We start from the raw sequence: 15,492 nt of genomic DNA on the forward strand, positions 1-15,492 counted from the left end.
GCCACAAAACTGTCCTTTCTGTTTACATAAACCCATAATCCACTGTCTAAACAACTCAGGCATAAAGAGACCATTCTAATTACTGCACTCAAGAGTCTGCCGAAATCGACACATCATCCTCGTTACTTTCAACATCATAAATTTTATGACTTCCACTGTCGCACTTCAATAATCTCTTTATGACCACAACACATTGTGTACTGCACCGTACACCCTGTCTGGCTAGTCCTCATCAATGCAGAGTAAAACGACCTCTTCTCAAAACTCTCATGTATATAGTCCTATATCCTTAAGAAAGTCTCCAAATACTAGCATTCCAGCCCATTATACTACATAGTTTTAAATAATTCCTGCAAAGCACAAGAATTGTATATATGAAGTGACTTCAAAGGCTAGCGGAAATGAGTGGCCAGAGCGGTCATACTCATCTGGATCAGTATTTAATGTACTCCCATGCGTGGTTTTTCGAAAAAGATCGCTTTTCTTCCTCTTTCGCATTCGTCTCTTTGTAAACTTTCGGGCAGACGCCTCAAATGATGACGAAGTCTATAAAATATTCAAATATAGTTTTATAAGGGGCAAACGACGTCGACAATAACTACAGTAAAAGTGCCCGCACCCCGGCCAGCGACCGGCCGGCAGACAGACAGACCAAGCTGCCGGGAAAGGTGATACTTAAGATTTTGCCTGTAATTTGTTTATTTATGAAATTTGCTTGGTTTTAAGGTCTCGAACTGTGCTAATGTGTCCGCACACGGAATACAGTCGTATTACCCATGCTCTGTAGGTGCCAAGAATTCAGATTCCTCCAATTTCAATGCACACATCACAACAATTTTGAATACCTTTTTGCCTTGGTTCCATCGTAAGCACGCCGACTCAGGCCAATTGTCTATGTTTAGGATGGCAGACGGAAAAATGAGCAAGTAAAGTAGGACCTTAGGGAAAACACAGTGTGCAATTACCTATGCGACTACCGAGTTGCATCAAATGGCACCTTCTAGCCAGACCTAATGAAGCTGTAAATTGGCGCCGTACAAACGGAAATTAAGTATGACGGTAGACGGCTAGAGAACCCTTGGACTATGACTAAATTATCTGGATTCAGGGCTTATTTTGCAGTAAAGAAATTTTAATCACTCTAAATAGAAGAAATCAAATCAAATCAAGGCATTTTGTGATACTCTCACTCATAACGTATCTAGCATTTAATGTAAACTCATATAAGATCATTTAATAGTTTGGTGGAGGTAGCTTTGCTCTACTATACGGCATAAGTCAACGAAATAGATGAACGATTTACGAATAATGACAAAATCTACTTACTGGCTGATAGTGATGCTGCAGCAGAATGTACAGTATCAGCAGAACGCGTCCTACCTGCTTCGCTCGCTGACACAACGCTTGCTGAGTATGTGATTGGACTAGTCTCATAAGGACTTTGCCATGACTCATTCTATAAATTAAAATTAAATTTTTATTATTAAACATATATTATAGACATTTCGATCTTTTACAAGATTTGCAAATCAGAAAATAAAAATACTTGTGCAACAAACTATAGTCACATCTTTACACCATATGTAATAGTGGAAAACCTGACAAGATTGCAAAACATTAATCATACAGGTAAGAGCGCAGTAACTTAAATTGAGCCCCGACCCATCTACATACTGAGAATTTAATATCGAACCCTTTACTTCGATTAGCAAGAGAACATAATCATTCCAACATGGAAAAAGAAAGGCAGTCCGGCAAAATATTCAAACTATCATTCGATTCGGTTTTTATCCCATACCATGAGGATTTTTGAACGCACTCTTGACAGTCGCATTCATCTTATCGTCCAAATAACTATAAAATAAATCGGCTTTGTCTAAAACTGTGGCACTTCAGAGTCAGTACTACGCATTTACTCATGAGAAGCACTGCCCCCCCCCTTTTTTTCGCTTTATTCACGGATCTAGAAGGACGTTTGACCACATCTAAAAAGTGAAGTTCCAAGTATGGCAGGTATATCAAAATAGCTCCGTTTCTCTGTCAATGTTCATCAGAAAACAGAAAACCGGAAAAAAACTTGCCTAGAGAAGAGCGAGCTAAGTATCTGGAATCAATGCTCTCAGTCGATGGGAAACTGTTCTATGAAATTCGTTCGCGCATCAGCGTAACCTGAATAAAATACCTGTCCACAACTTGACTCTTTTGAGATCAACGTCCATTATGGAGAAATTGTGAGAGATGCCGTTTCGATGGTAAGTTCGTGTAACTCCCGTGGCTGAGAACTCTCTCTCTCTCAAAGGAGGACCAAACTAGCAATGGTTTGAAGCGATTTCAAACCAAATCATCCGAATCTTAGCATACATTGAGATTAAATCTCATACATAAGGCCCCAAAAAGATTGGCCAAAACCTAAATGTAACTTTTGTCATGAAACAACGTCGGGTGACAATTCAAAAGATCATCTGGATTCTTTAAATTTATGACTTATATATGCTTCATATTACAAAAACCCATGCAGGTATGTCCGATGAAATACCAGACCAAAAAATCAGCTCCCAATAGGTCCACCCGAAAATTAGAAAATGAAGTCAGGAACTCTATCAACACTAAAATGGAAGGAAATATGCCTAAAACTTTTAACAAATTTATCTCATCTAATGCTCAAGTTAGTATACAGGGTATCCCGTTGACGATGGCAGAAATTCTAATGGTGGACCACTGGTTTGAGGCAAATTGTTCCATGACAATGATCTTGCCAGTCCTCATGTATTCCTCGGACACTTGGGTTCGTAGCAAGAAGAACTCTTGGCCGCGTTCGAGAGAAGAATCCTCCGAAGAATTTTTGGCCCCCTACATGAGGATGGACGAATCCGTACCCTACATAACGACGAAATCTATGAGCGATACCATGACCGTCACGTTATGGATAAAATCCGACTCAACAGGTTGCACTGGGCGGGCCACTTAATCCGTAAGGATGGGGATGATCCAGCCCGGAAAGTCTATAATGGCAATATCTATGGTAGAAAAAGATCGCAAGGCAGACCCTGCCTGAGATAGAATGATGGCGTAGGTCAGGACGCCAGACAGCTTTTAGGGATATCGAATTGGTGGACCTCGGTGCAAAACCGGGATGTCTGGGGTTCCTTATTAAGGCAGGCCTAGACCGGATACCGGTTGTTGCGCCGTTGATGATGATAGATTTATAATGTTTGTCGTAAATAATGTCAAAAAATTTGACCTGCCCAATAAGATCATAATTTTCCGCTTACCCAATCATTTAATCCCACAATTGATACCACTTTCGGGAAGTACATAAAATGTCTAATAGATGCATCGGATTTTTCTAATCACAAAGGTCACCGTCACTTCGAAGATATAATTATTCAAACTTTAAACGAAACTCAAATTAAAGTTTTCATCTTAATTTCAAAATTCAACATTGTAACGGTACTTTAAACTTACAAACCTAGAAAGTTGAATTTCTTTTTATAAAATCGATAAGGTCTAAGCAGAATTCAGAACAATCAAGGAGAGGGACAGTTTATATATCTTCATAACATTTCTTCTCTTGATAGTACCATCAATCCCGTTACACGAATTAGCAGAATGAAATCTGCATTTCCAGACCTGAGCGAGGGGAGGTCAAAAGGGAGGAATTCTCCTCCCACCACCCGCAGGCTCGAAGTTTCTTCGTGGCCCGAAATAGAAATTTTAATGAAAAAGGCATAATAGGCGGGTCCGCATAATTTCTCCCCAGAACCATACAAATTTCACTCCATTTTCTACACAATTTTCACCCCAGGCCTGGATTTTATTTCAGGGCCTTGTGTGTCTCCTTTTTGTTTAAAATTGGCTACCTAAATCAAATCAGGGGTTATAATCTCGGACGAGCGCAATGCTGACCACATTGCCTCCTACAGGGTACTGTAATCCTGCAGTGTACCATTACGGTCTTGAATGAAGTGCTCTAACACACTTCAAGGCCCTGATCCAATTTGATTGTTGCGCCGATGATTATTATTATTACCTTAACACCAAAGTGAAATTGATACTTGGCTTCTTGCGCTGCCATTACGAAGTAGCACGAGAAAAATGACTGCCACTTTGACTCTCTTAGGAACTTCAATAAACCCTTGCCCACGACCCAACTTCGGCATATTCTGGGCCTAACAGTCAAGTGCCTGTGAACGTATTGATAAGGAGGTGAAGCTGGCAGAAGGTGTGTGTACAGATATGTAGGTATAATTATTAGAAAAATTGTATTGATGACTGTTTTTTGCAGTGAAACTTATTACTCCAATGAGGCCAACCGATAGGTCAGTCTAGAAATATCTGGTGCAGAACATTCGAGAAAGAGAATAGGTCACTCGGGAAATTTTGACTGGGGTTGAGAGACACTACAGGAAATCAGCAGCAATAGCGCGGACGCGAGATTAACGCGCTATTCCCTGATGGTAACTCACAATTACTGATCATTTCAAGTGCAGTCTGTTACTCATGATATCAGTAGACTCTACTTCGAGTCATTATTTTCGAACTTATATATTAATGAATTAAACGCTCACCTGGCCACGATAATTCGATAATGATGTATAGTGATTTGATCTGGCTGATCCTGCATAGTTATTGGCACTACCCGTAATCCTAGTAAAAGCAGGTAACGCTCCACCGCCACTCTTCGGGCTATCATAATCATCGGATGGCAGAGAGGACGAAACCCCAGACCACATATGTGAGCCGTCATGTGTTGGACTACTGTTGAAATATTGCATTGCTCCGCTAGCGGTTGAGAATTGTGGTCTATGATATATTGAACTGAAAAGAAAGAAAAAATAAAAGTCAGTCAAAAGACAAATTAAAACATGAACACAAAATAATCAAAAACCGGGAGAGAATTTTTTTGTATGAGTTCTTTCTATTTGTTTTCTTTTTTAAGGAGGAGTTGTGAGTTAAACACTCAGAAATGGTATATTAGGTTAACGGACAGCCCATTATATTATACATACTATACCCTTTTAAATGACTATATTTGATTAGAGCTGGGACTATAGCGAATGCACGGAATCAAGATCAAGATAACCTCAGTCATCGCATCGACAACCTTCCCATATTTTCCAGAATTTTCGGTCCTATTTTCTCAAAGTCGAGTGGTTGTTCTTTATGAGCTGAAGTTTACGAGAATTCGTTAAACATGACAAGGAACTTCCCGTTTTACAAAGGGAGACTACCGAGTACATTAGTACATATGTAAGTACAAAACAAATATACCAGTGTTATACTGATGCATACTAAGGTGAAAGCACATTGCCCCTAGATCGGAACTACTCAATCATAACTTAAAGCAAAAATTTCAACCCCTTGTCGCCCCGTACTACTACGCCCAAAAGAGGTTCTCCGTAAAAAAAAATAAGAAAGAAAATGAAGTAGTAAGTGGTAAAGCAAGTACTAATTCTGCAAATATTTGAGAATGCCTCTTATACCATCATATACTACAAGATGTAAGACTAGGGAATTCATATTGATTGAAAAACTGTGGGAATGAGATACCTTACCAGAACTTCATTCTACCATCATCGCTGAACCTTACCTAACATAACATACCTAACTTATCTGCCTCTCAATTGTAGTACTTGGGTGTATATCAGTTTTATTAAAAGTATTTTTCGGCCCGCCTAGGGAAAGTCTATTTGAACAAACAACTAACATGTTAGGAGCAGCATCTTTGATAGAACGTCAAAGATCTTTGTTTCTGTGAAAATGCATGCTGGACAGTATTAATAGCCGACTATACGCCACTGGTAAAATCAGGCAACTTAAGTTTAGCTTCTGCAGAATTACGCGGGCTAGAATACAGCTTTTATGAATTTCTACTCCATGTAGACATACTTAGTTGTTGACTGATTGTTCTGTTAATCAAAAGCTTCAAACTGAATCTCATCCCATCGAATGAATGCTGAAAGCGTAATGCAATCTCACCAATCTCTTGTCTCGTTTATCATCATAATATTCAGCTCGTTAGTAACCCAAATATTCTCTTCATAATACCTGCAGCAGTAGGGAAAAACCCTAGCCAGGTAGGAAACCCTTAGGTTTAGGTATAGCACCTAATTCTAAATCTTTATTGATCATGTCTCTTTTAAATAATTAGTAGACCAATGAGACCCCACGGTAGGCTGACCAGATAGTCATAAAAAAGAAGGAGGCGCAATCTAGTTAGTTAGAGAAAGCAACTCTTCTATATTTTGAAAACTTATTCACGGTTTACGCAACATGTACCGGAAAATCAAAACCGATTCGTAGCTACACAAATGACTCACACTAAGTGGGAGCATTTTTAAACCACGGTTTGATCAACATAAGAACGCGTTCTTGCCATGAGTTCATTTTTTATCAATAACGAGTCGATAGTATTAACTTAGAGAAATTTTCGTCGCTATTTCGTGAATCTCAACCGTGATCCTCAATTGCAACTTAAACTTACGTTGGGCTATTAACTTTAACAAAGCAGGCAGCGATTCGAAAAAAGGAAGTGAACAATCGCACAGTTCAAACGTCGCAAAATATTGAAAGGGTTTAGACGGCTGCCCTCCATAGCACCATCCGCGCCATTTGACTGCATGCTCCTCACTTCAGCCTAACTCCATCAACGTCGAGTTTTGAGTGGATTTAAAATCTCATCTCCCAAAGGATGCCTCAGTAATTGTTGGAAGGAGGCTATAATTAGTCTAAAATTTTTCTGTAAGAGGATGAGCTGTGTTTTGAGATGACTTGAACGTGATCCTTTTCCACAAACGAGGAAGTCCATTTTCATGTGAATGACTTCAATACTGAACCAAAATTTCGTTACTGTAGGACGTCGTCATATTGACTGATTTCCTTTTCGCCGAACTCTAACATAGACCTATTCCAATGAGATGTATTTGTTTGAACCAAAATAGAGCGACTTGTCATTACTTCAAATGCCACATTCATCTTGTCGAAAATTTCCGGAATTTCTCGATGTCGTCAGATCCCCAAGCATCTCTAGTCCCCTAACCTATCCCGCTCATGATTTTTGCTTGTGAAGATACTCCAAAGAAAAAGTGTACTGAGAAAAAGGAGGCTATCACTACAGAATCATTGCCATCCTTCGGAAGTTTGTTACACGATGCAACAGGAAGCTTCGCCCAAAGACTTAGTATTAATAATAATTTTTTTTAAATTTATCTGCTGAATAACCCTGTAGAATGTTTACGAAAGAAATCTGTATACTGAAGCAATCCCAATCATGAATAAGCTCTTTTAAAGCCAAATATTAAACAATAATAATAATAATCGTTGGCATCTTGTTGGTCTGGGTCTGAAAGCGTGCTCGAGCACTTCGTTCAAGACGGCAACGGTACACTAGGAGGCAATATGGTCAGGATTGCTGTTCCCCGTGATTATTACCCTGATTTAATCCATATACTCATTGGCAGCTGAGTCAACTAGCAATCGACATCCAGTCACGATGCAAACCTCCCCCGGCCTATGAGATTTAAACCGCAGCCTTTCATTATGAAAATCTAAGGCTACGACCAAAGTTGCGTTCGCAGCAAGCAACCTTCATTTTCGGGGTAGGAGTGAGAAAAAGGAAAATAGAGAATTCCCCAAAGTCCGACGTTTTTCGAGAGGTGCCCGTAATAAAGAATTCAACCAAAAGACAATTTCGACCAGAGCAAAGGTAACTAACTCATCAGATGCTGCCTCACCTCTGCCCTCGGAGTAGTGTGACAGACAGTAGCTGCAGGTGTCAATCGCTCCTTTATGTACAATGACAAACACGACATAAGTGCGAATTATATTCAAGTGAAATCGGTCCTATATTCACACGCAAACTAAGCCGAAGCGAAATTATTTCTGTCTCAAGGAATCCCAAGTCCACATCCAGTTGATGTGAAAGAAAGTTCCGTCCCAATAGATCAGATGCGACATCAACTGGATGCGGACTTAACATTTCCTCAATCTTCAAACAAAAATAACTTAAACCAATATAAATTGATTATGCAATTTCACAATTCGCACCATTTTCAGCGCGTGCCCGTGATTTTCTCCTTAGAATCCTCAGAGCCAATTGGCACTAAATTCGATAAGGCCTATTAAAGTGTGAGAGATAATTGACTCTTGAACGAAGAGGAGACTACCTGCGGCGTTAAAATGTAGCCGCATTTGAGCTCAGAATGCCGCCACGATTAAAATTTTCACCCAAAACGAAAGATTCCAAGAAATCCCGCTATCACTTGCAGGAGAAGTTTGTATATTTTGAACAAAATGACAATTAATGGTATCGTGGGCATTCCTCATAAAAGAGAGGAGTCTCCTCACGTTCAGTGATATTTATTTGTTCTGTTGAATTTCATTACACTCAAAATTCACAATTGACCCTAAATTTATTATTTCAACGAATCCCAGTAGCCAAAAACAATATCTTGAACTTGAAAGTAGAATTGTCTGGCAAGCAACCACATATAGCCTCTCAAAGCAGATCCTTAATAAGGCTTCCGTCCTCTCTAATTCTTTCTCTGTTGCTTTATTTTCTCTGTTGGTAGCACAAACGCGATTTCAGTCGCCATCGAAAAATAAACAGACTCGTCTCTTTTGACTAAGACTAACTTAAGAACCATTAGATTGTGCTTCAGAGGCAATTTCCACCAAAACGTTACGTTTCTTACTCCGAGGATGACCACTTCTCCAGCATATGATGTTGATCAAACTATTGTTCCACTTGGCGGCATCATGTTTTCATTTTAATTTTTTTTTTTGTATTATTTTCTACACACATTGAGGTTTGGCAGTGGACGAGTTGTCAGCATTTTTCGTAAATTTGTTTATGGATGATTTTTGATTTATAAATATCTGAATCAAATAAACATTATCCAATAGGGTGGTCTGGAAGGCGGGCGAGAAGTTGAGTGGAGTGAAGGAATGTTCTTTTTGCGATCTATATGAAACTGATTGATTGCAACCAAATATAAAAAAAAAACATAAAAATAGTTTTTAATTGTTTGGCATCCAAATTAGGGGGATGGATGAATTTTTCAATTTTTTTATTATGCGGATTTCATTTGCATTTATATGTATGTTTCCATTTAGATACAAATTCATGTCTATGCACATGCACTTAAAAGCATTTGCATTGGGGTTGTTTAGTATTGAATCACATATTTCCAAGTATTGCTGCTAATTAAACAGATTTTCTATTAACAATTAACATGATATCAGTCAAATTAACAATGAAGCAATTACATCATATTCTCTCCTACAATACTCTAAATTTTCCAATCAAAAAGATTAATTGAATTTTCATCACAATTTTTCATGACAATTCAACACTGCTTCCTCACACTGAAAGATCTATAAACATGCTAGAAACAATAAAATGTTTTTTCTTGAAAAAATCAACACAATTCATTTCAGTAAGATTATGATATAAATTTGTTGTCCATCTGTCCAATGTGAGTATGATAAATCCTAAATTCCAATCGTTGTCACAACAATACGTATATATTGTTGATCACTTGAAATTTTCAAGTGAAAAGTGAAATTTTCACACCTGTTCGCGTGGTTGATATAAGCAAGACTTGGAGAAGAAGAACAAACCTTGGAGCACTTGAAATTGTTTTTGCCAATGCAATATGTGAGTCTGTTTCACTATTTATGTTTGAGTATGCTGGAGTTAAGCAGAATTTCCTACGATTTCCGCTCCAAGTATTCAAACGAACGGATGTGATGATTTTAGTTTTGATTTAGCAAAACAGACAAGAGCCAAATCATCACCAAAAGCTAGTGTTACCGGGCTCATTTTAGATTTATAAACACACCCAGATGTATGTGGCAATGAATAAAAACCACCCCAATTTTTAGCTGAAATTCATAAAAGATTTCAATATCTACTTAACTAATGGATTGATTACAAAGGTACCTAACTGTCAGGACTAGACACGAGAATATTTATGGGTGAAACGTTTTGCAATTTATATTGTAGCTGCGATAGGGAGGAAAGGTTAACCTTTGCGACCGATAAAGTTACTTTCTCTGCTCACATTGGCAAGAGCAAGGCCAACAAGTTGATACAGTTTTCCGTTCGTAACCTAAAATTAATCCTGATTGGGGCTAAATATGCCCCATATTTGGATTACCGAAAAGAAAGTCAGCTGGACCCTCATTTAAACCCACTTCTTACAGAACTCTTACTGAAACTCAACGTTAACGTACGAATATTATTTCTTCGCAATCCAATAGTACACCAAAAAATTTTATAAATATAATAAATAAAGATAAATATCAAAATAAAACTAGGTAGCTTGCTCCTACTACAATATATTTTAATAGTTAGTAAATACGTATTTCGAAAGCTACTTACTTTCTTCCTCAGTACTTAAGCTACTCCTAGCGTAAGTACTGAGGTTTTATTTTTATTTAGAAGAACTACAAGCATCGGAACGATAACTATTTTAAAGATAAATATACTATACTGAAAGCTTTTTAGTATCAACACGTAGTTTCTCCTCTTCACGGCTGACGTTCCGATCCTCGATGATAGCGCTGACCTGATCCAATTCGCCGATGACACGCTTATCTTCGCATCGAACCTCCACCCCAACAGGGCAGCCAAAGCAGTTGAGAACTACATTGTAGATCTCTGCAGGTACTACCGTAGTTGGGGAATCAAGATAAACGAAGGAAAAACGCAAATCTGCACTTTTAGGGGAAAATCTAGATACTTAGGTTTTAGAGGCATCCACAGGAAAGCTAAACGCTTGAAAATGAGAATCGGGAACACCACAGTGAGCAAATCTAGCTCAACCAAATACTTGGGAGTAACACTGCATGAACTCCTCAAGTTCAAACCTCACCTTCAGCTCGCTATAAGCAAGGCACGCAGTGCAGTCAGTGGTATCTACTATCTTCTTCGCAAGACGGTTGGTCTCCACACCAAAACCAAACTGACCCTGTATAAAACTCTGATAAGACCCGTTATCTGCTACGGAGCATCAACTTGGATCTCAAGCTCCAACAATACCATGGCAAAATGTGAGGCATCCGAGCGCCGAATCCTTAGACACTGCACAGACTTTTCATACAATTGGAAGACCAAAAAGGTCGGTAAAAACGCCGAAGTGTATAGGCGAGCCAAAGTGAAACCACTCCGAGAATACGTTCTCACCCTACTGGAAAAGTTCTTCGAAAAAACGCAAGACCACCCCAACCCATTAATTCGGCATCTCTACCAATAGGGTAAAAACTCTCCATTGACCACATACTTAAGGCCCTGCCAAATCGTGAGTTCAACCCTCAAACCCGAAATTCGCACCCTTTTTGACACTCCCTGCCTGGTAGGGATGGATAGAGGCTAAGCACAGGAAAATGTAATGTGCTTATTGGAGATATTAGTTAAGTATTTATTTATGTTAGGTTAACTTAAAATAAGTTAGGTTAAGTTATATTTAACTAGGCTAAGTAAGTAAATTTCTACTTTCTCGCGCCTTTAGTGCGGGCGCAGTTTTTTGAAAAAGACAAGATTGTTTAAAATTGTCAAGATCGATGTATGGTATAGAGAGAATAATATACCCAGTGAAGTAGATTACAGAGAAGGTCGGGTTGACCAAAATAGGTAATAGTCACCCATCTTATAGAGTTAAGTTCAATTAGCTGTTATTTAAGCTAGATAAATAAATTGAAAATTGTAGTTTCTCGTAGATAGCTAACTAAGACGTAGACGTTCCAGTGGCGTGAAAGTGTATTCTGCCTGCTTGCCAATGATGTCAATAGAGTCATGGTAACCTTTACATCAAATGTTCAGACCAACTTTTCCAGTTCAGATAGAATTTACTGCGACAAAGAACAACTTCCTAGGGAGCAACTTTACTGCTGTTCGTGTTGAACAAACACAAACCTATGCAATTCAGCATAAAAATTACGAACTAACAGACAGATATTACGAACTAACAGACAGATATGTTTCCAGTCGTCAATGTTTCCAAAACTGTAGAGTAAATTCTTTCTAGTTACTGACAAAATCAAACAAAAGTTACAAATTTGCGTTGACCATAATAGAGAGAATGTCAAGACAGTTTCTGGACGATTTACCGTTGACCAGATAGATGCAGTTAAGCCAATACTGGAATAATGCTGAAAATACAGCATAGATACATTTAAACTACAATATTTGTGGACTTCCTCAATCACACAAAGGACTCATCGTAGTGCTTTGTATAACTTGCTTGTATAATACGCTTCGCGAGCCAGGTGTGCCTGCAAAATTGGCATCGAGATAATGGCTAAAGTCGACTGACCCAAACAAGAAAACTTTCCCAACTGATCGCAATATTAGAATAGACAAGATGGACGAAGTAAACGAGGTTATTTAGATGCAGTCGCATCTTGCTAAAAAGGGAATAAAAAGAAGGAAATACAATCGCAAATTAGCATAGTAAACCAGCCTTATTGCGCCGCACTTCTGTTGGTGCGATTGACCAAATGCATCGATTCTCATAAGAGTTAGTTCCATATTGGTGACGGCCAAAGCGTCGGAAAATTCGATTAGCGATTTCAAATTTCGGGAATGTATAGCTCAAACAGATAAGGACACACATGGCAAATACGATACAGAGAGGAATTCTATGATCGATTTGATTAGGCAGGAGTGTCGATTTTAAAAAGCTCCGGAAACTCGAGGCACGAGGAAAAAGGGGCTCAACAAGAACATTGAAAGGACAAGGTAATCGCTCCTCTTGCAAAGCACGAAAGCACTGAGTGGACACAGTTGACCCACCTCTTGAAAATAGTTACCTGGAGGACACGGCCAGCTGATCAAAACGATTGAAAGCGATGTATAAAAAAGCCTGGGATCCGAATTACATTATAATCTGCCAGGTGTACTCCTAATTAATTTCTGTTTTTTTCGATAAATGGCGTTCTATGTTTTGTGTCGCTGTTGGTAACACATACCTGTCATTTTGTTTAGTTGTTGTCGAGTGTCTAAACTCCGTTGACGTTTCCCCAAAAAGTTCCTCCAGCAAGTTTTTATTGCGCGTCAAAAATGTCGGCATACGTACAGAATTTCGAGCATATGCGCCATGCATTGCTTTTCATGTTCAATAAAGGAAAAAAAGTGTCCGAGAGCCACTGTGCACTTGTTGAAATTTATGGCGATCGTGCATTAACACTTCGAACATGTGACACGTGGTTTTCCCAATTCAAAAATGGAGATTTCGACCTGAACGACGCCGCACGCTCCGGCAAGCGAAAATCGTTTGATGACGCCGAATTGCAAGCATTATTGGATGAAGACAGCACGCAAACGCAACGACAGCTTGCAGATACGTTGGGAGTTCAACAGCAAGCAATTTCGAAACGTCTACGAGCCATGGGAAAAATTCAGAAGTGTGGAAAGTGGGTGCCGCATGAACTGACCGAAAGACAAATGCAAAACCAAAAAGTTACGTGTGAAATGCTGCTTCAACGGTACAGAAGAAAGTCTTTTCTCCATCGTATTGTTACGGGCATGCTTAACCATGCGGCTTACTCACCAGACCTGGCCCCATCAGATTACCACCTCTTTGCTTTGTTGGGCCACGCACTTTCTGAGAAGCGCTTGGAATCGTACGAAAATTTGCGGAAATGGCTCACTGAGTGGTTCACCTCCAAAAACAGTCAATTCTACTGGCGTGGTATTCACAAATTACCAGAAAGGTGGAAAAAATGTGTAGAAAGCGAATTATTAGTACACCTGGTATGTTTGTCATCGATAAACTCCGAAACCGTTCAAACGATCGCTATGAAAATTGGTATATATATAAGTGCCGCCAGCCAATAAAATTGCCGAAATATCCGAAGAATGAGACTCGTGATTGGTAACAGAACGAAACAGAGCCCCTACTTCAGGAACTGGTGAGAAGAATATGACCCACGCCAAAGATATCACCGGATCAGAGCATCTACTTCAAGAGTTGGTGAAACATCAGAAAAGTGAGATAGACGATCTGACAACCGGCGAGTTTGAGCTTTCAAGAGATGCCGAGCCCTCTCAACAAGACGGTGTACGAATTGCAAATCTGAGTAAAAGTGTTTACTTTCAGAGTTCTTGCAATTTCGAAACAATAAGCTGAATGCGTACGACAGGCTTGATCAAAATCGAGAATCGATACTTATAAAGCACCATTCAATTACAATAAAAACTATAATTAGAAAATGCTCGAAATATTCTCATTGATCTAATACATTGTGCTTACATTGTCGTGCGTGAAGTTTCAATAAGAAATATCTAGTATGTGTTGTTACACTGTCAAGGTCAAGTTGCCACCACTGACCGAGCTACTTCTAACTCATATTGCTGGAGCTACCCAGGAATCCAAACACTTTACACAACATATCAGAAATACAGCGCATGTTTCAAATAGCATCATTTAGAACCATGAATATTGCAAAATATGGTAGTTTTATACTCAAATTTAAAGTGAAAACACATCAGATTGATTCACTTCTTCCAATACCTGAAGAAAATCTGCAATACCCACAAAACAAGGTCTGCCGGATTCAACTACTAACAAATAAATATCAAAACTATATTGGAAATGTGGTGGAAAACAATTCAAGAAATCTGACAGAAATTTTCAACAGTGATAGGCCGATTTTTCGAAGGTAACCTCCTGCCGTTCTCGACTCAACAAAGCCATAAAAGTCCTAATAAAGTACTTGTCCCAGTGTCTAGAAAACGTCCACATTTCTCCTTCCTCCTTTGCAAGGATTGAAATAAGATCATCATTTCCCATCACTCTTCTTGACTTCAGCAGCTTAAACCACACCGTCAAATTTTTGCTGAAAGACTGATACAGCGAAAAATTGGAATGATTTCACTTGTTGAAATTGCAATGAAAGATTTACAAACTCCAAATCATACTGATGGTGGGTATCCATACATAATAACGCACCGCTTATTTGATTGCATGCATTCCCCCTAAACCTGGTACCTGTTGTGGTTTAAACAACACACGGATGATTTTAGATTCTTTCCAAAAAGATGCTGTTATAAAAGGATTTTCCTAGGGTCGAAAGAAGAAGCTAAGAATGGTCATGCATCATCTCCCAAGTCTGTTGTCGTCTTCATCCCAACCCTAGAAAGAAAATTAGCCCTTATTATGTTGGACTTAAGGCACCTGCAAACTTGTGGCTCATTTATCTTAAGGTCGGAAAATTTCTTGTTAAAACTTAATCGGCGCTTAAATATACAGACTTAAGACACTACTTCCACCAACATGGCAAGATTACTTACAATTCCTAAATATTCCATTATTCATAACGAGCAACGCACGATGAAAGCACAATTCAAAAGTTCAAATCAACATAATCGCACTTTCATTAAGATTCTACTATAGGGTGGGGGAAACTTTAACTTTATTTAAGTCCAACATAGTTAGGGCTATTTTATCTATAAATTCCATTGAAGTCTCTACTGTAGGCATTCAGAAA

At 38.9% G+C, this 15,492-nt stretch overlaps 2 protein-coding genes across 5 annotated transcripts in view; one reads left to right on the top strand and one right to left on the bottom strand.

Moving 5' to 3' along the window:
- Positions 1-15,492, top strand: part of LOC119659851 (thialysine N-epsilon-acetyltransferase) — a 147,018-nt gene that overhangs the window by 45,627 nt on the left and 85,899 nt on the right. The window lies entirely within an intron of this gene.
- Positions 1-15,492, bottom strand: part of LOC119659849 (box A-binding factor) — an 85,390-nt gene that overhangs the window by 13,927 nt on the left and 55,971 nt on the right. For all 4 annotated transcript variants that reach the window (XM_038068148.1, XM_038068150.1, XM_038068147.1 and 1 more), the window contains 2 exons: positions 4,569-4,818; positions 1,327-1,456 (listed from right to left, as the gene is read on the bottom strand). In XM_038068148.1, coding sequence (XP_037924076.1) covers positions 1,327-1,456; positions 4,569-4,818 — 380 coding nt within the window. The remainder of the gene's footprint in view (positions 1-1,326; positions 1,457-4,568; positions 4,819-15,492) is intronic.

Source organism: Hermetia illucens, chromosome 6 (assembly GCF_905115235.1).
Source record: "Hermetia illucens chromosome 6, iHerIll2.2.curated.20191125, whole genome shotgun sequence".
Classification (NCBI taxonomy): Eukaryota; Metazoa; Arthropoda; class Insecta; order Diptera; family Stratiomyidae; genus Hermetia; species Hermetia illucens.